The sequence below is a fragment of the Macrobrachium rosenbergii genome, chromosome 45 (assembly GCF_040412425.1).
Source record: "Macrobrachium rosenbergii isolate ZJJX-2024 chromosome 45, ASM4041242v1, whole genome shotgun sequence".
In the NCBI taxonomy this organism is placed as follows: domain Eukaryota; kingdom Metazoa; phylum Arthropoda; class Malacostraca; order Decapoda; family Palaemonidae; genus Macrobrachium; species Macrobrachium rosenbergii.
In genome coordinates, this window is record NC_089785.1 from 32037741 (window position 1) to 32063877 (window position 26137).

The 26137-nt window shown below is 44.7% G+C and overlaps 1 protein-coding gene across 3 annotated transcripts in view; it reads left to right on the forward strand.

Annotated features, from left to right (window-relative positions):
* The first annotated feature begins 271 nt into the window (after positions 1 to 271).
* Positions 272 to 26137, forward strand: part of LOC136829876 (uncharacterized) — a 40750-nt gene continuing 14884 nt past the window's right edge. For 2 of the 3 annotated variants that reach the window (XM_067088940.1, XM_067088939.1), the window contains exons 1-9: positions 272 to 992; positions 6712 to 6818; positions 14334 to 14508; positions 15021 to 15171; positions 16330 to 16424; positions 17163 to 17364; positions 20321 to 20440; positions 21196 to 21484; positions 21653 to 24454. In XM_067088940.1, coding sequence (XP_066945041.1) covers positions 616 to 992; positions 6712 to 6818; positions 14334 to 14508; positions 15021 to 15171; positions 16330 to 16424; positions 17163 to 17364; positions 20321 to 20440; positions 21196 to 21484; positions 21653 to 24454 — 4318 coding nt within the window. In that variant the 5' untranslated portion in view covers positions 272 to 615. The remainder of the gene's footprint in view (positions 993 to 6711; positions 6819 to 14333; positions 14509 to 15020; positions 15172 to 16329; positions 16425 to 17162; positions 17365 to 20320; positions 20441 to 21195; positions 21485 to 21652; positions 24455 to 26137) is intronic. The other variant, XM_067088941.1, reaches the window with a different exon arrangement.

Consider the following 26137-nt stretch of genomic DNA (forward strand, 5'->3'; position numbering starts at 1 on the left):
TATATATCTTGGAGCCACCATCACTTAAGGCAAACGGCTTATGTTGACCGAGAGTCATTCTTTTGAATAAAGCTTTGGTCGTAATCCCGAGAATGAAGAATATGATCAGCAGGCATCTGAGACTTGAAAAAAAGTCATTTATAGACTATTAAGATGATAATTACGCAAAATAAGCATAACTCTTCTATTAAGATCATGGTAAATGTGATAATTATGATGATTAAGAGATTTTGCGCTTCCCGACCCTCACTCAACCCAATCGTCTGCCGCCAGAGCCATCTAGTGGTGGTCGGAGTCACTAGCGTGATAAACAATTTGAAACAACTTAATGATTTTGCTAAGAATCTCGCCGTCAGGTCACCCTCCCGCCACAACTCCTCAACCAAATGTGCTCTTTAAAGTGCTAGCGAGTCTGGGAACATAGAGGAATACAGAGGGAACCGGGGAATAGAGGGAAAACCCCATCCAGTGGAGAAGTGCAGTGAGGTTTTTTCTTACATGCGTGTGGTGGTGGGGTACGCTCTCGGGCAACTTGCACCATTAAATGTCATCCTCCGCCAGTATTTCCGTGTCATGACAGGTACGGGAGGCCTTTATGTACCCTAGAATAGCGTTATGTACCGGTCCACCTGCGAATCGGGGCCCACCCGCAAGGCTCATCACCTCGACGCCCAAGGAGGAGACGAAGAGGACGAGGTCGACTTCGGCGGCGGCGGCGAGGAAGGCGACTCCTCCAAGGAGAATTCGGTAGTCGACGGGAATCATCCGCGGACACCCCTCCCGACGGCGTCCAAGACGCTTGGGGGGTCACCCGGTGCTGGTGGAGGCAGGTCCCCCTGGGGTCACACTCTAACCCCCAAGGGAGGGTCGGCTGGGCACAACAGGGTCATGTCGGGTGTGTCCCTCGACCTGACCAACAGGCCGGTCATGGCCTCCAGCCCCAGCATGTCCGTCTCGCCCGGGAAGCAGAGCGTTCCCTGGAATGACCTCAGGTGAGGCTCACCTTAGCCTGGGCATGGTTTTCCTAAAGCCTCATGATTAGACTTGTAGTATTATATTTGCGTTAGGTTCTTGGTAATCCTGCGGTTCAGGCGTCCAAATTCACTCCATTATGAAAAGTCAAGATGATCGCAGTGATTGGTAAAAGTTCATTTCCGGTCCGAACTCCAATTCCACATGACAGACATATTTTTTTGACAGTTTTCCTGGCGTTTTCAATCGTCCCATTCAAGATTTCAACCAGAAATTGTCAAGTTTCCAAGCCTCTCGCATCGCAAGTACAGAGTACTTGACGGTGTAAGAAAAGTGCAGGAAACGAATTAATTCTGGATGAAATCTGGAGTGGAATAATCAAAAATGCCAAGAAAACGTTGAAAAAAAATGTTTGCCATGCACAGATCAAAGTAGGCTACCACATAGGCTTCTGTCACTTGCAGAACATCCAATAGCCCGTGAAATTTTAGAAGTTGCCAATAAAAAATAACACCACGTAACCTAGGGGCGTTGACTGGTTACAATTTCGCTGTGTTAGCTATGGTGGGGGGGGGGGATATTGTCGTACCTTTAAAATCGTAATTAGACGAGCTCTTTTCAAAAATGTAATACAGTTTCATATCGTGTACATTATGTTTTTGAGAGCCACTCATATAAATTAAACTAACTTCCATGGGCGAAAATGAATTCTTTCAAGAAAATTTCCCTTAAAGTCACTTAACAGTGTAGCCACAAACCTTTCAGTTTTTTCGATTTTGGGAGAGAAATGTCATATTGTTCGACAAGTTTCCTGATGCACCAATACTGTGTAAATTCACACCCATTACTCGCGGCGTCCATTGTGCGCATGATAAGAATTACAAACATTTTTCTGCATATCAGTTGTGGGTGAAATTTGAAATAATCAATGGAAATTAGTAGACTAATGAAATAAATGACTTGTTTGCATTGGTTCTGAAATAAGATCCAAATGAAAGCCAGTTTATTATTGGGTGATTTCAGTCGTGTTCAAAAAGAGGCCTAGTTACAAGGTATAAACATTTCAACTCTGTTGATCTGATGAGCTGCGCCAATAATTTGAAATTCCGAGTCTATAGAACGCCCACTCAAATGACGTTCGCCAATCATATCAAAACAATGTGACGTAATGATAGATAAGTGGGTGAAATGCACGGGCATGCGCATAGCTGGCGGCTGCTTACGTACAAACGCACTTGCGGGAGCTCAAGAAGTCATGGGTAAGATGAAATTGAAACTTAGAAAAAATCCTCAATTGTTTACATAGATTTTATTTTTTATTGTGATAAATATTAGTTGTTCTGACACGATATGTAGACCGTCGGTCCTTTACATTAGGAATTACTTTCAGCGTAGGCTGGAAACAGCCGTTGAATTTTCTAACAAGGTGGTTAGGCAGTTAACTACCATTCGGGAGGCAGGAGTACCGCCTGCCCGGATGTAAACATTCCAATTTGCTTTCGGCCTTCGTAGACTGCCGATGTTGTTTCTCTTGCTCTCTGCCCGACTGTTGAGCTTTTTCCCGGTTGGAAATTCCTTTTGTTTTCTTAGTATGAATTTTGATAACCCCTGTAAGCCCTCCTACCCCCAGCGCGTGTGTCCTGGGGTAGGAGGCAAGAAATGTCATACCTTTAGATCTAGCATTGACATGGACCCACACACCCTCTACCCCACTTGCAGGGGACGTGTGTATTCGCGCGCTTCACCTTGTAGCGAGTGTTGTTCCTGGTCTTCTGAGCAGCAGAGGAAGTTTGAGGGGAGGAGACGCTTCCGCAGGAAACCCACTAAGGAATCATCCGAGGGTAACACGCCCCCGGCGACTCTTGTGGTGGCTGATCTGACAGGGTCGTTTCTCCCTCCCAGCAAGCTTCCCCTTCTTGCTGCCTCTCCCTCAGGTGAGGACTCCCCCTCCCCTTCCTTATCCGTTTCATCAGGTGTGGAAGGCCATGGGGGAGTGGCTGCCCATGACATCCTCTTGGGGCCTCTCCTCGCTCCAGGGTCGAATTTTTTCACCTGGGGCGAGTAGAGGCTTTCCTTTTTGACCCAACTTTATCCTCAGGTTTTGGGGGTGGAAGCGTCTTCTGTTGGCCAATTACCCGATCTGACATCTGCCTGGCTGCACCTGGGTCTGCCTGGCGTGCCGTCACTGGAGGGCCTGGTGTCACACTTGTCTGGCGCTCCGGTGACGACCCACACAGCCACCGCTTCCACCACCACGACTGTCACCTTATCTTCTTTTGACAAGCTGCCTGTGACGGTGGCCTCGCATCCCGACACCCAGGTATCGGCCGCATCTGCCACATTCCACTCCGTGCCGCTGCCTCCTGGGTTCCTGGCCCCTCGCACTTGGTGACTTCGTCGGTGCCTTGTATGACTGTCTGCTCCTGTTGCTAACCCACGCTTGTTGTTGACCACAGTTTTGGCTCCCCACTTCCCTGACACTCGGCCTGGCCTGGCTCCCCATGCGCCACCTGTGCCTCCGACCCTGGCTTCGTCCCTTGACCCTCATGGCTCCTGCGCTGCAGTATTTGCCCCTGTAGCTGCTGGCCCAAGCACCATCTCTGCTACCCAGGTTGCGCCTGTTGCTGTGGCCCCCCAGTTACGCCTGCTTCCATGGCCCCCCTCTGGTTGCTCCTGTTCCTTCTGCTGCTCCTTTGTGGTTTGGGGACTTGACTGTGATCCTGAGGAAGATGGCGAAGAAGAGATCGAGGAAGGTGTCATCTTCGTTGTCGTCGTCGTCTGCTGCCTCTTCTTCCTGTTCTCATTCTGAGGCTCCCCAGCCAAGGAAGAAGCAGCCTGCCTCTCCCCCCACAAGAAGTCTTGCACCGAGACCTCTAAGGGACTGCCTCCTTCCACAGGGAAGGCAGTGGGATCTCTCTCTGGCTCCTCCCGATCCACGGATCAGGGGACTGCTGTGCTGACCCCCGGGTCAGTCGTACTGCGACCCTAGGGCGTGCAGCCCACAGTTCGCACTCCCCCTGCTGCGCCGAAGGAGTCTGCTTCTAAGGCCAGCGGGTCCACATAGGACACTCGCTCGCGAGTTGCTCCAAGTACCCAGTCTGGTACGAGAGAAACCTCTCACCCTACAGACTCGGGTGCGGGGCGAGAGAAAGAGTCCAGGCATGCAGGTGCCTCAACTCTTCCTGCTGGTACTTCTAATACCAAGTCAGGTTCCCGGGAAGGTGCACCGTTCCCTCGAGTCCGGACACCTGGAGAAGCAGAGAAGAGGTCCCCTGCTCAGTCTTCCAGAGAGGTTTCAGCCTTGAAGAAGACTGGGGCGCATCAAGAGGACAGCGCAAGTTCGTGCCAGCCAGCCGCACACTCGACTCCTCCCAGTCCCCAGCCTTGTCCGCACAGCCAGCCTGGCTTGGGAGAGGTGAGTGCGCAGCTCGACTCGCGCGAGCCACTCCGCTCTCCTCGGGAGACCACTTTGCGCAGGTGAAAGAGCTCTCCTCGACCCGGGCTGCCATCACCACCTCGGGTTGGTGACCACTCTTGGCCCACTGCCCCTGTTGGTTCTGCCAGGAAGTCCAGTGGGAGTGCCCGATCCTCCTCGCCTGTTCCCTCTACCTCTTGGGCTCCCTCCAGTGGGCGCGAGTCGGACAGGAAGAACCTTGGCAAGTTGTTTCCCCAGAGTTCCACCTCGGGGGCGTACGTGCCTGGCTCGGTCCTCAGTTTGACCAGATCTTACACCCGCGTGGTGCAGGAAGGATCACGGGGGTCTGCCGAGGTTCTCCCTCCTGCAGGGAGAATAGATCGGGAGGACCGCACTCTGGAAGGACTCGAGAGTCCTCTTCCCCAGGATGTGGACACCCCCGAAATACAGGGGACGTTTGCTGAGGTAATTGGCTGATTCGTCAGCACAACGACCTTGGGGAAGGGACCACGGCCTCATCTGTGGATCGTCCATCGCGCCTCGAATCCTACTGGGGACCCAAGAAGGAACCCAAGGCTTCAGTGGGGCTGCCATGGTCCACACTTGCCGAGGGGGTACCCGATCAGGTGAATAGTCTTGTGTCTGGGCGGGACAATTCTCTCTGATCGAACTGCTTGGACAAGCTTCTTCCCCCTCCTCTGCCTCGCCAGAAGCGTTTCTATGCACTGTCAGAGAGGTCATTGTCGCTTAAGCAGGTTGACCCGGACCTGGTTCGCCTAGATCTGGGTCTCTCGTTGTAACAACTTGCTGCAGAGAGTATCTCCTTCTCTCAGCAAGAAGCCAGAACCCTGGAAGCCACCGCCATGGCGGCCTTCCATGCAGTCTCCTGGCTGGATCTGTGGTCCTTCACAGTATCCAAGGTGGCTGCTTCCTCGGGCACTATCGTAACCGGGGAGGACTCCCACCAGATGGCAAACCTGTGGGCTAACCTGGTCCTGAAGCGAAGGAACGCCGTTCTTTCTCGCTTCTCCAGGTCCGTGGGGTCTGAGTCGGCAATGACCCTGCTGAACGGACTGCTGCAGGGTTCCACCTCTCTCTTCCCTAGAGAGTTGGTGGACGCTGCGGTGGACAAGCTGTGGGCCGATGACAGCGACCGGCTTGTCCACCAGGCAGTGGCCAAGACCTCTGAGTCTTCGCGTTCCACTGCAGCCAGGCCCTCAGATCAGGCTAGCTCTTCCTTGGCCCCTAAGAAGACCCAGTCTTGGAAGGGATCCCGTGGAAACACAGCCTTCTTCCTCTAGAAAGGGTGGGTCTTCCCTCTCCTTTCAGCCCGCTTTCCAATCTGGAAAAGGGGGCAAGGGGAAGAAGAAGAAAGGGAAACACTAGGGCCGGCATTCCCCCCCCAAATGCTGCCGAAGTTGGGGGGTTGCCTGTTGAGCCATTGGGCAACATGGCAGCGACACGGAGCTACGACCTGGATAGTGGATGTCCTACAGGAGGGATATCTACTACCCTTCAAGTCTTGGCCTCCCCTCACCTACTCTCCGGTCCGTCTCCACACATACGTCCAAAGAACTCTGAAGGACTTCGCACTACAGCAAGAAGTGCAAACCATGCTGAGCAAGGGTGCTATGGAAGTCGTGTCGGACCAATCTGCAGGCTTTTACAGCCATGTCTTCCTTGTAGAGAAAGCCACAGGGGGATGGAAACAGCACGATCCGTGCAGTGGCCAGAGTACATAAAGTATAAAGTGCTGAAACGAAATGGATCGAGAAGCAGAAACCAACAATAATGTCTGGCAGTATTTATAGTCAGGATAATGATGTGGTTGATAAATTTATAGACAAAAAATAAATCTACTTTTAATTTAGCATGTAAAGAAGATTAGCTTGTTATTGGAGAAACCTTTTGCTTGTTGTTCTAACATGCAAACGTAGAATTCAAAAGAACGCTCCTGATAATGATGATTATGTTACAGCGGGGAATGTATGAAGAATGTGGCTGATACCATGTATAGTGTTAGTGGTATGGACACTATGAGAAGGAAAGCAAGTTGAAAAATGATGGTAGAGTCTGATAACTTATGCTTTATGAAGTGTTACAGAGTAGGCTGTAAATGATATGGAAATGTAAAATAATAAGATACAGAAATAAGAATAACAGTAGACATTGACAATAGGTACAAATGTTAATATCTTGAAGTGTGGCTTTGTAAATATTTAATCTGTTGGTAATAAAAGTTAGCTCTGTTTAAACTAGGCCTAATTGCCAATTCACTAGGACAGTACTGCAGTTCTAATTACCATAAAATATTTCCATTTCAGCTTTGCTGCCGAAGTGTTAAGTCCCGGTTTTACGGGACGTGTTGTCAGGGCTGCGCATGTTACCAGTCCAAGGATTGTTCGAGAGGGTCGTCGGCAGTATCCAACAGGTATTGTTTCTATGGCGTACTTTTTTCTTAAGTGTTTGAATCCACATTGTTTCCTATAAAGTATATTTTAGAAAGGGAGCTTTTATTTGAGTGGTAAATCTCAACTTTGGTTATAGGATTGTAAACTTGTAATAGGTCTGTTACTAATGTAGATTAAAGGTCCTTTTGTAGAGGATTTATAAATACTGTACAGCCTTTGTTAGAGTATTTATAAAATACAGTAAACTTTTATATAAGTAACTTACCAAGTAATCACTTAGCTAATGATTATGCTCGCACAGCATCTTACAAAATTTGTGGTAATGCGTCAGTTGCGGGGACATAGGATCAACTAACCGCCAGTGGTGCCATTCTCCTTATGCTGTGCTGCCGACAGCACGTCGTGCTCTGCAATCCTGCCTAATTCACCGGTTCATGCTTGCTTGCTGAATTCAGGACGTATCCTCTTTTGTTTGTCAAATTGTTGCATTTCCTTATTTCTCTTTTTGCATTAGATTCTTTCTTCTGTAATTATGTCAGAATTTAGGGCTTCCAGTCGTCATTACTGTAGCGAGGGCTGTAAAACTAGACTTACTAAGATTTTGTTATGATGCACATTCCATGTGCTCTAAGTGCAGTGGGTAGGAGTTTTTGAGGGAGAAAGCACGTTCAGAGTGCAAGGACTGGGATGACTAAATGGAAGGTGCTTGAATCCTATCTGAATAGAGTAGAGAAAAATAGGATTAGAAAGGCGGCTGCTCGAGCTGAAAGTAGGGCCTCTGTAAGTAGGGATCCTTCCCCTAGACCTAAGACTGTTTCTAGTCTAGCTCTTCCCTCTACTACTGGACATACTCTCTCTCTTATTCTCAGTCCTCCCTTCTTCCACATACTCCCATGCCTAGCTCCCGTGCTGCTGACCCCGATGCCACAGCCAGTCTGGAGTCCAGAATTGAGTCCAAATTCAACAAGAAGATTAATCTGGTAGTGAGTTCATTGTCAGAGATAGGGGCGTCCCTATGTGTGCTTATGGCAAAAATGTTCTGTGACAAAGTTAGCGATAAATTGTTGAGTGAAGTGTCTGTGGAGGAAGTGGCTACCCGTTCTGTCGGTGCTCCTAGACAAAGGTCGTTGTCCCGCTCCCCTGTACTTGGGAGAAGATTTACCGGAGGTCCAAGGGAGACTGGTGGGGTTTACCCACGGGTTGCTGCCCTCTCAGTCGAGCCTGTTGCTAGATCCCAGGCTTCGACCGACTGCTGCTGGGAAGGCATGTTAGTGGATGTGCACCGCTTGTCTTCTAGCTCGGAGTCAGATTCCGATGTCGGATGTCATAGCGCTTCCTGGATTCATCCCGGCCGTTGAAAAGGCACACAGACAATCGACTCTTGCTTCCCCATTGCCAATCAAGCATCACACGGACACCCTTGACAACCTGCTTCCATCTTGCAGCTACGATGTGGATCCTTCGGTTTTCTTTTCAGTTCAACTTCCCGCACACCCGTGGGATTCTCCTATTTCGATCTCTCCAAAAGATGCCAAATGCTTGAAACATCCAAAAGATCCCAAATGCTTGAAACATCAGTCTAAGTGTCTGTCACCTGAGGTCCCGTCTCGTCTCGAAGTGCCCGCACCCGAGAGCCCTATTCTGGCTCCCGTGCACCCAGCACCTGCTCACGTGCGCCCAGCTATTGACTCCAAGCTCCTGGTGCCACCATCCAGACACCCGATTCCTTCTCATCAACCGTCTTTTTCTCGTGACTGCCGAGTTCTCTTCTCGGAACCAGCTGACCCATCTTTGGCACCCATCAAGGAACAACTCGCAGAGATCTTAAGCTTCATCAGGAAAGCACCCTCTTCTAAACCTCCTCAAGATTTGTCCCTTTCTCCGGTCTCTTCAGAAGACGAAGAGATCGAACAAGATGTTTCTCCTCCTTCAGCTTATGCGTCTTCTGCAATTCCTTCTTCACCCCAGCTGCTCCATCATCTCCTGTTTCCACCTTCTTTATGAGAAGTCTTCCAGAAGAACACTCTTGGCTTCCCAAGATGGTGCTTTCTTCCTCCTCTAAGAAAGCCATGAAGGATATTGAAGACTGGCTCTCAGTGAAGAGAGAGCAGGGCAAAGCTACTTTGGCCCAACTTCCTTCTCATGTGATCAAGAGGAAGTATCAGCCTTATGTTACTGGGGAAGCTCCCTCTCTGGGAGTCGCTGCCTCCTCCCAAGGGGACATCTCCAGCCTCATCGACTCTTCCTGTCGGTCAGCCTTCGCTTTGGCTAAAGTTTTCTTCTCTTCTTCAGAATTAGACCATCTTGTTAAGAACCTCTTCAAGGTTTTGAAAGTTCTTAGTTTTTTGGATTGGACGATAGGAGCACTTGCCAAGAAGATAGAGGACTTGAAGGGCTTGGACGAACTCTTCGCTACAGATCTTTTCAGTGTTCTTTCGCGTGCTGACAAAGCTATCAGGGACGGCTTTTCAGAACTCGCAACTCTTTATGGTTTTGGAGTTCTTAAGAAGAGAGAACTTTGATTCTCCCTCACCACCAGAGGAGTCATGTCCTCGCAGAGGTCCACCTTGTCGTTCTCCCCGTTGGATTCTTCCCACCTCTTCCCCCAGTCGATCATGCAAGAGATAGCTTTGACCTTCAGGAAAAATCCACCCAAGATCTTGCACAATCATCTAAACGCCCCAAGAGCTCCTCCTCTTCATCGTTCATCCCCAGGATGATCTCTCCGCTACAACAGCATCCTTTTCATGGGAATAAGGCCAAATCGCAAGTTAGACCTCACTCCAATCACCTTTTAAGAAGAACTCCCCCAAGCTGTCTTCCAAGTAGTGAACCTGAAGTCCTTTGTGTCCCAGTAGGAGCCAGACTTCTCTTTTTTTGGGAGAAGTGGGAGCACAGGGGAGCAGAACAATGGATCGTCGGTTTGTAGTTCCCAAGGCGTCAGGGGGTTGGAGGCCGGTCCCGGATGTAAGCGTCCTCAATCTCTTCGTCAGGAAGACGAAATTCAAGATGGAGCTGAACCCATCAGACATGGCCTCCATTCACCTGGGTGATTGGATGGTCACCCTAGATATGCAAGTTGCATACTTTCATATCCCCTTCCATCCAATTTCCAGGGAATATCTTAGGTTCGTCTTCCAGGGAAAAGTCTTCCAGTTTCAGTTCCTCAGCTTCAGCCTCTCCACAGCCCCTCAAGTTCTCCCGAGTTCTCTCCCCTCTTGCCAGATGGCTTCATCTAGTCAGCATAAACATCAGCCTTTACCTGGATGACTGGCTTCTCCATTCCCCTTCAAAGGAGAAGTGCACGAAGGACCTTCAGACAACTACAACTTTTCTCAAGAGCTAGGAATTCTTTTAAATCTCCAGAAATCCCAGTTAGCCACTGCACAGGAGATTCTTTTTTAGGGATGATTCTCAACTCTCGGACTTTAAAGGTTTTCCATCTCCCAAGAGAATTGCAAACTGCCTCAAGACCACTCACAGTTTCCTTGCCCTATCATCATGTTCAGCCCATCAGTGGATGAGCCTTCTAGGGACTGTTGCCTATCGAGATTTTCGTCAAGTTGTGCAGACTGCACACGAGAGTTCTCCAATTGTACCTCAAAGCCAACTGGGACAGGGAAAACTCAACTGGACTCTGTCATCTTTCCCATCGCTTAGGAGATAAAATTGGACCTCCAGTGGTGGCTGTCCAGAGGAAGGCTTTCTCAGGGAAAATCTCTCCACCCTCCAAGCCCCGATCTAGACTTCTACTCAGACGCTTCGGATCGAGGTTGGGGAGCCCTTCTAGGGAGTCAAGAAGTTTCTGGGACAAGGTCCCCGGAGGAAATCAATCTTCATATCAACATAAAGAACTGAAGGCTATTCATCTAGGTCTCCATCATTTTGCAACTTCAATTTGCAACAAGGCAGTGGTTGTTCATACAGACAACACCACTGCTCTGTCATACTGTATATCAAGAAACAAGGAGGCTCTCGTTCTTTTTCCCCTCTGTCAGACTGCAAAGGACCTTCTACTGTGGGCACACCAGATCAAGTGACGGTAGTCACTTGTTTCATTCAGGGAAAATTAAACATCTTGGCGGACAAGTTGAGCTGTAGGAAACAGTCCCTCCCTGCCAAGTGGACCCTGGGTCACAGGATCTATGGCAACCTTTGGAGATTGTGGGGCAAACCGTTCATAGACCTGTTTGCTACCTCAAGAAACAATCGCCTTCCTCTCTTCTGCTCTCCAGCCCCGGATCCCCTGGCACGGGCGACAGACGCCATGCTCATAGACTGGTTGGGTCTGGATCTTTATGCCTTCCCACCCTTCAGCTTGGTGAGGGAAGTCCTCAACAACTTCGTGTCACACCGCAATGCTTCTATGACTCTCGTAGCGCCATTCTTGCCTATGAAGGAGTGGTTCCCAGACCTTCTATGTCTTCTGGTAGACTTCCCGAGGCTGCTTTCCCAAACACCATGCCTACTCAAACAACCTCACTTCAAGAGATACCACCAAGGGTTGTCCACTCTCGCTCCGATAGCCTTCAGACTGTCGGGAAACTTGTCAGAGCAAAAGGTTTTTCAAGAGCAGCTGCAGAAGCTATTGCAAATGCAGACAACAATCTACTTGCAACGTCTACCAGTCAAAGTGGACGGTGTTTCGTTAATGCTGCAACAGACATCACATTTCATCTTCTGAGACATCTTAAACCCAGATTGCAGACTTTTTCCTTTACCTGAGGACCTCTAGAAGTCTTTCCTTGTCCACCATCAAAGGGTACCAAGCGATGCTTACCTTGGTGTTTAAACACAGAGGTATGGATCTTTCTTCTAACCAAGATCTTAATGACCTCATTAAGCCTTTTGACACTTCCAAGTAGAAGTAGTCTGATATAGTGTCTTGGAACTTGGATGTTGTCCTTGAGTAGCTTAAGAGCCCCCTTTCGAGCCACTCGGTTCTGCTTCCCTCAAGAACCTTACATGGAAGACCCTCTTTTTAGTAGCGCTGGCTATGGCCAAACGTGTTAGTGGGCTGCACGCGATCAACAAGAGGGTAGGCTTCTCCCAAGGAGATGCAGTGTGCTCTTTCACCATAGGCTTCTTAGCCAATAAGTCTTGGCCTCACTCCTTTCATATTAAGAATTTAATGGTTATCCTGGGCCCAGATGAAGAAGAGAGGGTTCTTTGCCCAGTCAGAGCCCTGAGGTACTATCTGCATAGGACCAAGATCAGAGGACCTGCTAGCAACCTCGGGTGTTCTGTCAAGAATCCTTCTTTTCCCCTTTCAAAGAATGCCCTCTCTTTCTTTATTAGAGACCTGATCTCCAAAGCACATTCCCAGATTCAGGAAGACTCTTTTCCCTTGTTTAAAGTTAAAGCTCATGAAGTTAGAGCAATGGCTACCGCTCTCGCCTTCAAGCACAATTTATCCCTCTCGTCTATTCTGCATTCGACATTTTGGAGGTGCAAGTCAATGTTCATATCACATTATTTGAAAGAAGCGGAGACAGCTTTTGAAAATGGCAGTACCCTTGGGCCTTTAGCAGTGGCTGGCATGGTGTTGGGGGAAGAAGAATAGGAGAGATCCTGTCTGTCTTCTGTCTCTTCGTCTTGACGTATAGTATTGAGTTTTTTGGGGAGCCTGGGGGTACTTTGTACCTGGAGTACCCACCAGTTATTTGGATGGGTAGTGGTTTGTCATATCAGGACGGGTGACGGTGAATTCTGGTTGTTGATTTGTGGCACTGCGTCCAGGGCAAGGGCAACTTTTTTCCTGCATACGTCTTGTCAGCAATCAGGCACATCCTCCATTGCAAGACTTCCACTGATGTAGAGGCAACTCTCAGCTCCTGGCCACACCACTACAATTTAAGATGAGCACCAACCGGAGTCAGTATTCTCCTGCTGTAGCTCTCTTACCAGGTAAGGAAGCGACAAGCATTGTTTCAATGCTAGCCATTCTTTTCTGTTCAAGTCATTACTTCTTTAATGTTTTTTGAATAGCTCAGTCCATTCATTCCCCCCCCCCTTGCAATGTGGGATTCAGCTAAGTAATTACTTGGTAAGTTATTTATATGAAAGTGACATTTTTATAATAAATTGAGTTATATATAAGGCAGTCCCCAGCTGTCGGCAGTCTTGGTTATTGGCGATCCGGTTTTACAGCGCTTGTCTAGCACTGACAATAACTGGATTTTCGGCGCTTATGTGCGCCGATCCCTGCTTATTGGTGCTACTATCGCCAATTTTTGGCTATTGGCAATTTTGGGTTATCGTCACGCCATCAGGAATGGAAAACCCGCCGATAACTAGGTACTGCCTGTACCTATCAAGTAAGTACTGAATCAGAGCCCTCCCTTGTCCCCTTTTTTCATGGACTGTGCAGCAATAAAATAGAATGATGCCGCTGGCGGTTAGTAGCTCCTACGCCCCCATTGCAATGGGCAGCACCTGTTACCGTGAATTTTGAATTTAGGATGCCGTGCGAGCATAATCGTTAGCTAAGTGATTACTTGGTAAGTATATATAAAACTTAATTTTATTATAAAAATGTCATTCTGTACGTCGGAAAAAATAATTGTAGACCTTTATTGCTGAAGTAATTTTGTGATATGTGTTTACTATTCCTAGAACTTGCTTTAAAAAAATCGACTCTACATATTTGTAAAATTCATCTTCTGCATGACTCTCTAAATACATTTTTGTACCTTTTTAGAGAATGTCTGCTCTTAATGATAATGTTACATATACCCTTCAGTATTGCATAGACAAGGACTCAACACTGATATGTTAACAGCTTCCTTGATGCGTAATTTCAGTGAAAATGTTTGACGTGAGAAATACTTTGAACATTGAAATTTGGGAGTTACGTTGAATATTGAAATTTGGGAGTTTTGGTTTCCTAAAATAAGTTATGGAAATATGTCACAGTCATAGTCAGTTTAGATGTTAGTTGTAACTTCATTGGGTTGTTGAAAACTATTTGTAAGAAGTGAAATTTTCAAACTTGGAAACAAACTTGGACAACCTTGTATTTCAAGAAAACTGTTTGCTTATGTTTATGTAGAAAATTGGTTCTGTGTTACCCAGCATGAATATACAATTTTAGAATTTGTACTGTGTGTTCCTTTGGATACTGTTTATTTTAAAAGTGAAATGCTGTTCCTTAAGTGGAATAGCATGGGATGATTAAGACAATTAGTACTCTGCTCAGTCATACGTGAAGCAGTACACTACTGCGCTCTCTCTCTCTCTCTCTCTCTCTCTCTCTCTCTCTCTCTCTCTCTCTCTCTCTCTCTCTCTCTCTCTCTCTCTCTCTCTCATCATGTTATAGCTACTTTCTTTATTCTTTATTCTTCTTTTGATCAAATTACTTATCAAAACGATGGTGAAATACACAAGTTAGTGCATACATGATAAAATTAAGCAAAGTCAAATTATGTCTGGCTTAATCACTCTACTGTACCAGCATTGTTACTATATATCATAGCACTACAGTATATGGTTCTGTATATGGATTGACAGCAATTGTTTCTCTAATCCTTTCACAGCCCAGGAACGATACGTCAGAGCTGGTGTAATTCCAAACGTGCGACTCAGTGGCCGTACTAAAGCGGTATTAACACCTAAGAGAACTCCGACGTCTCCTCTGATTCCTTTAAGTCGGTCGCCCTCAGCTTTCTCTTCGTCCCTCTCGTCGGATTTCCTTTCTTCGGCAACTCCAAGGTGAGTGGTTAATTGTATCCTTGAAGATGCTTCTCCCAAGGATAATAACTTCATTGAAGTAGCCAGAATATTTCAAGCACTGTCATGATTTTTGCTACAATCTGTTGTATCGTTGTGTATAAGGATGCATTCACACTACAGCAAAACATGTCATAAACATGCCAGCAACTTGTTACCTGTATGTCACAACAGGCTGTAAACAGGTCAGCCATTGCAAGTAGAGAACAAACCTTTGACAGATGCAGATAATCATATGAAACACTGGTTAGAACTACCAATAAGTCTAACTTGTTCTCAACTTGTTTGTGATATGTGTGCAACAAGTTCTGACAGTTTTTGACATGTGCAACTGCAGTGGGGACACATTTTAATGATATTTATATTTCATTTTAGTACTATTGTTGTTATGCTGGAAAGATGTAATTTAAAAATTTGTATGTGGAAAGCTCTGCACTGAATCCTGTCAGTGGCATCAAGAATAAAACTAATTTTGCTTGCAATTCACCTCGCAGGATGCCTGACATACGGTCAGTTGCCTCTGTGTTGGAGCCAGTTAACACAAGTAGCGAGTGTGTGAGGGACCCCACAAGTGTTCAGGCTGTTGTTGCAGCACTTCAGCAAGCTCAGGCAGGGAAGGGAGTGAAGCGAGGATCATGCTATATGGTAATCATTGTAATGAGTTTTCATTTGTTCCAATAAGGATACAAATCTTCTTCTTTTATGTGGATATACCTTTGGCAAAAGCAGGCCCGGTTGTTGAAGCATGGTCACAAATTGGTTAGCTGGCAGCAAGCGAGCAGGTGGGGGACCTACCCACCCACTCACTCATAACATCTCTGTTCTAGGTGCAGTTAGGGCTGCTCCCTTTTGACTTCCTGTTATTTTGGTAATGTGTAAGGTGATTCTGATTCTTCAGTGGTGGAGTATGATCAGCAAAGGTGTGTAGGGTATGATTTTGTGTGGACACTTTGTCACCCTTGAACTTCAACCTGCATTCTGTGTACTCTTTTGTTAGGGGACAGGAGTGAATGTCATCTGTGAAATTTTGTAGTGTCTTTGTTGATTGCCTGCCTAGAGGAAAAAGTACAGGTCATAGAGGAAGAATTTGAAGGCCCCTTCAGAGTATTTTAAGAGCAACACATGGTCAGTGTACCTCACACTGTGCACTGTAGGGATTACCTAAGGTTCTCCGCAGCATCCCTTCCACCCCTAGCTGTAACCCCTTTCATTCCTTTTACTGTACATCTGTTCATATTCTCTTTCTTCCAACTTACTTTTCACCCTTTTTGAAAATTGTTTCGTAGTACAGCTACGAAGTTTTCTTGCTATTAAACCTTGAAAACCTTTTTACTCTCAGTTTTCCTTTCAGCGCTGAATGACCTCATAGGTCCCAGTGCATAGTCTTTGGCCTAAATTTTCTATTACATTCCTCACCCCTCTGGTACAGAGTCAGCTGATGGGGGTCTTAGTAGTGCTGATGAGCAAAGCATGATCTTAGTGAAAGTGTCAAAGGGAGAGACTGTCTCCTTCTCCTTTTGCAGTTTGTCAGGGCAGGTGCATGTGTGGGATGGTTGCCATGCTGTAAACAGGAAGCTCCTGGTGTTCTGCTCTCCTGTTATGAAGCGTCAGTGACCTGACCAACTTTTGCCAAAGTATAACCATACACAAGACTAGGTTACCATATCCAAGAAAAATGTAAATTGTCCTAAATTTGCAATAGTTAGATGTATTATTGGTGGTATTGACTCTTTGGTTGCTAGGACAGAGACACATGACTGTGAGCATCGCAGTAAAAATGACAAACCTTATTAAACATTTCAGGAAGCAGAAGACCTTAGTAAGAGACAGAGGTGTAGTACACCTGGAGCCAGTAGTGGCAGTGCTGGGACAACTGCCATGCCTGTGAATTACTCAAGGTAGGTTCTCATTTTGTAAGCAAAGTCTCTGTCATTTTTCTACTTTATAGGAAAACACCTTAAATAGGAGTTTACTGGTATAGATAACTGTTCTCTTCTTTCTGTATTTTCTATTACCTTCTGTTACTTCTTTCAAATGAACACCATATCCTTTGGAAACTTGAATTTCGAGTAAGTGGCCCCTGCAGGTTTGTTCCATATGAATGGGGTTCTTCAGAATAATAATAATAATAATAGTTGCTACCCAAAAGACCTGGTCATTCTACAGTAGTGTGCATTGATGACTTCACCAGTGATGATAGAACCAGCAGTTAAAAAGAGCCAAGTGGAATTATTAAGGAAATTGTGGAAAAGGCACAAAATATTTTGTTGTAGAAGTAAATACTGTGCCCAAAGTAGAATCAGTAAACCACTGTCTGTGGTAATAGTTTCTTGCATGTTTTTTTTTTATTTTCATGTTTTACAAGTAGTTGCAGATTAATATTACAAGTGCATCTTTCATGAAGGCATAAATGTATTCATTGTATGTTTTGAAATACTTTTTTCAGGGTTATTACTTCACAAAAAACAGTAAACCACAAATTTGTACTCATATATTTACCAAGACACACGTTATTATCCTAAAGATGTGATATATTTCTGTAAAGCATAAAATATATGAAATATCAGTCACTATCTATTACTGTAGAGAACAGTGTCACATTTGTAACTGCTAAGTAACTCATATTTCCTTTCCAGGGATTACTTAGAAGATAGTCAGAATCAGGCTGGGAACGGCCATGCGAGCGTAGGGAATGGAGGGGAGAAGCGTGCTTTAGATTTAAGTCCTTCGCAAGGAAGCTCACAGCAGATTAGCCCCGAGAACAAACGGCGATGTGTGTTGGATCCCATGCACGCGTCTCTGTCGTCATCAAAATACCTGGATTTTTCAAGGTTACAGGTATGGATTTTGATTTTCCTGAGTTTTATGTACTGTATCTCCTAGTATTGTTAAGCCATCTCACTTCCTCAATGAAATTTGTAAGTTTTTGTGGTGGATTGTAAGTCCAAGGGGGTGATGCCATCAGTGCACCTCACTCATTGCACTGTAGGCATTACTTACAGTTCATTGCAACATCCTTTGGTGCCCAGCTGCAACCAATTTCTTTTCCTTTTACTGCATCTCTGTTCTTATTCTCTTTCTTCCATCTTACTTTCCACCCTCTTCTAACTGTTGTTTCAACATCATTTTCAGTGCTGAAGACCTCTTAGGTCCCAGCACTTGGCCTCTGGCCTAGGTTTTATATTCCAGTTTTTTATGTAGCGTACTCCATGGACTGCAATTCCAGAAAATGCTAACTCAAGTCTAACTTAGGGCCAAGGGAAAAAGTGTCAGTGCTAAATTAGGATGCTACTCAGAGGGGGTTGGCGGGGGAGTATATTCTTGGAAGTGCAGCTCTCATTCGTGCTTGGAACAAGTGCTAAATTAGGATGCTACTCAGAGGGGGTTGGCGGGGGAGTATATTCTTGGAAGTGCAGCTCTCATTCGTGCTTTTTCCGTATTGTACATAAAAGAGGAGAGTCAGGATGAGTGGAGGTTCCTGCCCCCCAACCTTGGCCATTTAGAAAAAATACCAAAACCTGCTAGTCTTTAGCACTCTGACCCTGCAGGGGAGTAGTGCCATAAGTGCACTTCACTCAGTAGGCATTACATCAGGTTTTTTGTAGCATCCCCTTGGCCCTTAGGTGTGACCCCTTTCATTCATTTTATTGTACCTCTGTTCATATTCTCTTTCTTCCATCTGTTACTTGCCAGCCTTGGCCAGGCAACGGAACGCTATAAAATGGCCGACAGTAAACAAAACAGGGAACACACAAGAATACCATACAATGGGATAACAGGACTAATAGATAGGTCTACTTTAAGTTACTCAAGGTGAAAACATACTCATTGAACAATTAACAAATTTGCTGATAACTAACAACAACAACACCGAAATGGGTCTACAGCAGGCACACGTGTGAGTGAAATAAAGCAGCTACAATTATAAAGATTTGGTGGTGCCGTGGAGGTAAAAATAGATCCCGTCCCGTCACATGTGGGGACACGGACGAGTAACTAGGTCCAAGCTGAGATGGCCTACGTCACGCACGAGAAACAGCCCTCTGAAAGAGAGGGGTGTTAAATTAACTGTAGGATTGGCAAGAATTGAAGCCCTAATACCATGAAACAGTGATAAGGATTCACTAAATATCAACATGCCCATGAATGGCACAGCCAGTCAGAACTCATTCATATCGTACTGTTCACAAATTGGAATTAATCTAGCATGCAAACAATGGGATGCAGTGGCTGAGAAAAGGGTGGACTATGGAACAAATGGAGGGTTTACTGAGATGTTTGGAGAGAGAAATACATGTGGTGGAGCACAGGATTTCCTTGGAGGGGTTCATTAAAATGTCAAGAAATATTTCAGTAGGAGGAAAAATACTTGAGTTCATCTTAGGATTACTGTAGGAGTCCAAAGGAATGATCCTGAAAGGGTTATCTTCCACTGAGGCACGTGGTTCATTGAACAAGGTGGCAGTCCTGAGAATTGGGGTTAGCATAAAAAATAGACGTCCGCTCGCTATCAAGGCCATGACACAATTGAGGACGAATCCAGGTGTGCGTGGCCGAGCTTGGGAGGCCAGATTGCCTTAGGGCCCAATATGGCCGCCGCTTCAGGTGGCGACTTAAAATCTTTGTAGCAGCTCTCTTGCGGCAACCTGGAAACATAAGACAATTGGCGGCAGAGGAGGGATGATACAGGGAGGACAGAATGAGAGGAGTATACTATATGAGTAGCCATTTGCACTTCATTTGCATGGGTGCAGCTATTTTATGAGCAAGGGTTAACCTGCACATAAAACATCTTTCTTTGCGCGTTCTCCAAACAATTGTGAAATATTGTAGCTGTAAGGTTTTCCTCCTGTTATACTTTTGAAACCTTTTGCTCTCAATTACCCTTAAAGCGCCGAATGACTTCATAAGTCCCAGCGCTTAGCCTTTGGCCTAAATTTTATATTCCATTTCCAGCTTGCACTCTGATTCAAGCAGCACTGGGTCACAATGAAGCCTGAAAACCATTTCAACAGATAGTTCTCCTTGTATTGTAATAATTTTCTTACATTTTTATCTATTTATTTATCAACTTTTTAATTGTTTTTTTTTTTTTCTTTTTTAATAACTGATGTCTTCTTTCTTTATTTCCTATTACCTTCTGTTACTTCTTTCAAATGACCACCATATTCTTTGGAGGCTTGAATTTCAAGTGAGTGGCCCCTTTGGGCTTATTCCATAAGAATAGGGTTCATATTCTGAATAAGACAGTAATAGTATTAGCGAGTATAAGTGTGTGGTAGTACTGTGAACTTTTCATTGAGATTTAACTTAGCATTAGCAGTCAAATGTATTCTGTGTGACCATCATAGTGTCAGCAAAGTGATTGATGAGTCTTTTGCACAAATCCCTCAAAGAAATTTTGTCCGAATCAGTTTAGTTAAATCCAAAGAAGTTGTATTCATTAGTTATAATTTTATGTGTAAGAAGGAACCCAGTATACTAGGTGAAAAACCATTTAGCATAATACCCAAGTAGGATGGTAAAGTTACTCTTTGATAATAATAATAACTTTACAAGCACATGTAAGTTGAGTAGAATTACTGCGCTATTTTGTTAACATATTCCATTTGTCATTGTAGTGACACACCCAGGATAAAACTTTTTTTCTTAGGTGTAGATTGACATCCTTATCTCCTTATCACTTTGAAATATTGGACTCTGCAAGATAACATCATTGCTTGAAACATAAAAAATTATGTTATAGTAGTTATGTTGCGTAGCATGAATAGTGAAGGTCAACTCTTACGTGCAGGGAAGTGGTCGAGATACTCCGTATTCCATGTATGAATCAAGACACGATACGGACTCAGAGAGCAATAGGAGTGTCGATTCTGGCCAGTCAAAAGCTTCAGAGCAATCCTTACACCAGCAGGTATGCTACTGCGTCTCTCTCTCTCTCTCTCTCTCTTCTCTAAGGCAGAAAGAAGTACAGTCTTCTGACGAGTTCAGTTTACTTTCGAATTTAGGAATATGTTGCTGTTATTTGCCAAAATATAAAAGTTCAGTTCTTGTAATCATCACCATTGTTAGTAATGTTTTTACGTCGGGTATGTCCACTGCAATATTTTTAGTGATTGTTGTTTTTGGGTGCCACATTGTAGGTGGTCCTAATATTCTTTGTAGCATCTCTTTGGCCTTTGCTGTATTGTTTTCTGCTATTACCTACCAATACCATGTAGTCTCTCACTATTTAACTTAAGCTTCTTTAGTCATACCGTGCCCCTACAACTTTTCACCTCTCATTTCAGAACGAATCCATCAGACTCGCCTGTGATAGTGCAGATATGTCTTGGTAGCCTCATTAAATTACCCTATACTGTACTCTTGTGTAATTGTAATTGGTACCTAGTGAATCTCTTTTAGGATGGGTGAGACCCTGTCATGTGGGGATGTATTCTCAATAGGTTTGGCTGTTTCATTTATTAAACCTTAAAACTTCATTAGCCCTCAGTTTGTAGTCCGTTATAGAGACATAGAGTGGTCTGTTCTTGTGATTACATAATTCAAGAACAAGTCTTCCTTGTTAAGCAGGTATAAGTCTAGAAATTTGGCTCAACGGTCTCATTAACCTAAAAATAATACAATACATTTTATGTTGCCATTTGCTAATGCATGACTTATTTTCAGACGAGTGAGGCTACGGGAGGAGACAGCTGTGTAGTTAGCCCAGGCCCCTCTGAGCGGGACCTTTCCGATCGTTCTGGATCTCACACCCCACAAAGCACAAGGGGAGAGAGTTGGAACAGTGTAGTGGGTGGCAATGGGGGCACTGCCAACACATCACGTACATCCACTCCACGAAATCCGACGCCTCCCCATCACAATCACGTAATAACTTTAGAAGCGTATAAAGCAGAGAAAACTAAGAGTCAACAGAGATTAAAGAAAATGCTTGGTATGCTCTTTCATGTTAACGGTAAGTTTTTATTTTATTGTGGTTGGTATTTACAAAATTATATTTTGGCTAATTGCTTTGTGTTACAAGGAAAAAAAAATTTCAGTTTAGCTGATGAAATGGACGAGGTAGAGATGTGAGAAATGATATTTTTAGTGGTCCAGTCTCACTTGGTTTTTTGTCTTGCAGAAATTGAAGAGACTGCGTCATCAAAGTCTGGAAGTTCAACTCCAGTTACAAGTGTCTCCAGCACCAAAGTTACTGCCGCTGAAGTTATTACAACCTCAGCACCCTCAACAATGACATCTCTGGTTTCTATATTGGATGATAAAGTGTCATCCAAAACAAGTGTTGAAAACAGTACGTCATCCTCCAGTAATACAACAGTCATACCAGCTGAAACAAGCAAAAACGAAGTTACAACTACATTTACCTTCTCTTTGAAACCAGCTTCATCAGTATCAGCACCAAGTGCAGAGAAACCACCAAGTGTAGAGAAACCGACAGGGGAGTCTGAGGAGAAAGAAAAGGAATCTGGTTCAGTAGAACCAGTGGAAAGCAATGAAGTATCAGTTAATGCAGTGATAAAGCTTCCATCAGCTGTGATAAGTGAGGCAAAACAGCCCTCTACTGATGATTCACCTAATATTTCACCACCTAATATTTCACCACCTACTGAGCCTTCTGTATCACTGGCTGAAACCATTAAGAAACCCTCAACATTAGTTGACTTTCTTAAAAGCACAGCACCACCTAAGACATCTTCAGGAGTCAGCGACACTGTTGCCGCAAATCCACTTCTCCAGAGTCAGTTGTCTATGCCATCTCAGCTCTCTGTTACACCTGCAACCCCTGTAAGTGAAACAAGTCCTTTATTCAATATTCCAGCTTTACCTGCCACTACCACCACCTCCAGTGGACAAGTCAGTTTAGGAGCATTTGCCCCTGCTAAAACACCAGACACATCCAGCAGCCCAACATCAGCTGGCTTCACTTTCTCAGCATCACCAAATACAAAGGTACCCTCTCTCTTTAGTTTTGGTGTGTCCTCGTCTGGTACCCCACAGTCTGACAGTATGAGTGTTATAGCTGTGTCCAAATCATCTGTATCACCTTTTGTTTTTGGTCCTGGAAGTACAGAGAAGTTGCCAAGCACATCACCCGCAGCTACATCAGCGCCATCAGCTACCAGCAGCAGTATAAATACATCAGGTGGATTGGCTTCCACCTTTATATTTGGCAGCACACCTGTTGCAAGTAGTGAACCAAGTAACCCACCAGCTTTGCCATCAACAGCTGTGCCAACTGTCCCTAGCTTTAGCATCCCTAGTGCCACTACATCATCACAGGGTGGTATTTTTACTTTTGGGTCGGTAAAAACGACAGCTGCAGCCCCAGAGTCTACTCCAAGCATCTCCACTGTTGGTAATTCAGGCCATCCTACTTCCACTCCAGGCATGATGTTTACATTTGGGGCAAGCACCCAAGGGCCCACTAAAACTTCAGCCCCAGCCATCTCAACTCAGCACGGTAGCAACCCACAAGTGTTGCCATTTAAAGATACAACACTAGTTACATCATCTGCGACCGCTGGCTTTTCCTTCGGTCCTTCATCAGGAGGAACTTCAACTTCCACTGGAGCATTAACACAAAATGTTGTCTCACCTTCATCCATCGCTTCAACTCTTCATCCTAGTACATTTACCTTTGGTCAGCCAGCAACCTCTCAGGCAGTCCCATCAACTACTTCTTCATCTGGATTTAATTTTTCATCCACTCTTCAGACTACTGGGGCACCATCAGTCTTCCAGTTTGGAACAACCACTGCCTCACAGGATAGTAAAGCTCCAGCTCCCTCAAATCAGCTTTTCCCACCAGCTATTGGAAGTTCTCAGGGCAGTGTGACTTCGTCGTCGTCACCATTTACATTTGGGTCATCTGGAACTGCCACCTCACCAGCCTCTCCATTTTCCTTTGGTGCTCCAAAAACTGATAATCCTGCTCCACCAACTTTTGGAAATAGTGCAGATTCTTCTCTCAAGCCAGCAACACAATCTGGCTTTACTTTTAGCACTACTCCTGCAGCCACAACTAATACCTTTAGTGCTGTCACCCCCTCATCAACTTCTAATGCTTTCAGTTCCACAACCAACACTTCCACTGCTTCTTCCACAGGCTTTAACTTTGGGGCAACAGCAGCCGCCCCTGGTTTTTCATTTGGCAGTTCTACGAAGGCACCAACAACAACCACAGCTACAAGTGTGAGCCCATTCTCATTTGGGAGCACTGCTGCAAACAAGACCAGCTTTGGTGCACCAACAACCACAACGACATCACCTTTCAGCTTTGCTTCCAACACAGGAGCAACACCTACATTTGGTTCCAATCCTCAGGGATTTGGTGGTCCAACAACCAGCACTACAACCTTTGGAACAGCAACGCCAAGTTTTGGTAGCAGCACAAGTAGTGGCACTGCACCATTCCCTACCAACAATGCCTTTGGGTCGACTTCAACCACTCCATCTTTTGGATCCTCATTTGCAACTGGAGGAAGCACTACCCAGCCAGGCACCACTACAAGTCCATTTGGAACACAAGGTGGAAGCTTGACATTTGGAACCCCAAGCAGTGCGCCTAGTTTTGGAGCAGCGTCAGGTACTGCTGCTCCTGCTACCCCAGCATTTGGAGGCCCCAGTGCTACTCCAGCAGCTCCAACCTTTGGTGCACCAACTAATGCTACACCTACATTCGGTAATAATTCTACAACTCCAGCCTCTGGTACCTTTGGTGCGACGCAGACACCTTCCTTTGGTTCGTCATTTGGTGCTGCTTCGACGAGCACTGGAAACAACAATGCTACTTCCCCTTTCCAGTTTGGGCAAAGCACAGCAAACCCTGCGCCAACCTTTGGCTTAGGTGGAGGATCTGCCGCAGGAAGCGGAGTGTTCCAGTTTGGTACTGGAAATGCTCCAGCTTCACCATTTAATGCAGGTAAGGTATCTGATTTTCCCTTAGGATTAATATATCATCCTGGTAGTTAGAATGGTTTTTAATATATATATACTGTAGCTCATCAGCATATTGGATGATTTTAGGGGTCTGGCCTGATAAGGGCTAAAATCAAATAAGTAACAAATACCATATGTTATAGCCCACACTTGACCATTCAAGACAGTCAACAGCAGTTAGTAATAACATCAAATTTCTAGCATACGCTCAACAGTACGTTATACTTATAATTTGACTCAAGATATCGATCTGCAAAACACATCACTTATAAAAAGGTCACTTAGCAACAAACTATCCTAATATTTTAGCTTATAAATACAGAATTCTCTTAAGCTAATGCTTGATAAAGGTAGGAGCTACATTTTGTGTGTTTGGAGACAACTTATTTTTGCAATTTTTAAATCCATTTTCAGACGCTATTTTTCCTGGGTTCCGTAAATAGAGAATAAAAATTAGCAATTTACGGGAATGAAGAATTAATGGTTAAATCTTTAAAGATATAGTAGACTTTCATACAGTTTTTAGCCATTTTTGGAAAATTTTTATTCTTTGTAGGAATTGAACTTGGCAAATGCACAGATCCATTTGTAGGAGTTTAACTAGGCAAATGTATAGTTAAGTTTCTTCATAGTTCATTGTATCTTTAGAAGTTAATATATTAGGACATCAAACTAATACAAAATAGATATATTCAGACATGAAACTGATGTGCTCGGTAAATGCATATAAATCAATATGTTTACAGTTAGTCGATTTTAGTACAGAACAATTTCAGTGAGGAGTGCTATTAACTTTTTGTGTGAGGGTAGGGTCTGCTTGATCAACTTCCATTAGCTCTGAATTAGTGTTGTTAATAGTAAGTCTCCTTAAATACTGTATTTCCCTGTAGTGGAGGTCATCCTCCCCAGCAAATGTTAAAATACCTTTTAGTGGTATTTTAATGTTAGAAGCAAAACATCTACAGTAGAATGTAAGAGAGTTATACTCTCATCTTTGTTTGTGAACCCCATATTCATAAACTAGAAACTCGTTTTCCTTTTGTTGTGAAATAACTAGTTGTTATGCAACAGTAGGGGTGGGTTAGGTTTTGTTTTAACAAGCATAGTAATTATGGGTTATGTTGTCAACTAACATCTGTATTTGTCGTACAGTAAACCCCCGGTATTCGTGGGGGATGCGTGCCGCACCTCCCCGCAAATAGCTAAAATCCATGAATACTTAAAACCCCTCTAAAAACACTTGGAACTGCCTATTTTGATAGTTTAAACACAAAAAAAATATTCCTCTAAAAATGCTTATACCTGAGTATTTTAATAGTTTTATCACAAAAAGTGCATTTAGTCATGAAAAGATATGAAAATACAGTGAATATTTCTCAGTGAAAAATACAGCGAATGGGCGAATTTTCTGCGAATAATGGGTAGATGCAGTCCACAGAAATTTGCAAATACAGCGGGTTTACTGCATTTCTCTGATTTGAACAATGGCAGCAGGACACTTCTCTTGAGTAGTTTCTTGAGCATGATCCATTCAAGTAGTAACTATTCCATTGTCTGCATTGTCATGAAAATTAGGTTATTTTGGGGTGAAAAATTTAATTTGGAGCTATGGGCATTGTTTGTATCACTTAATGAAAACATTTTAGTTACGATAGACTAAGTCGTT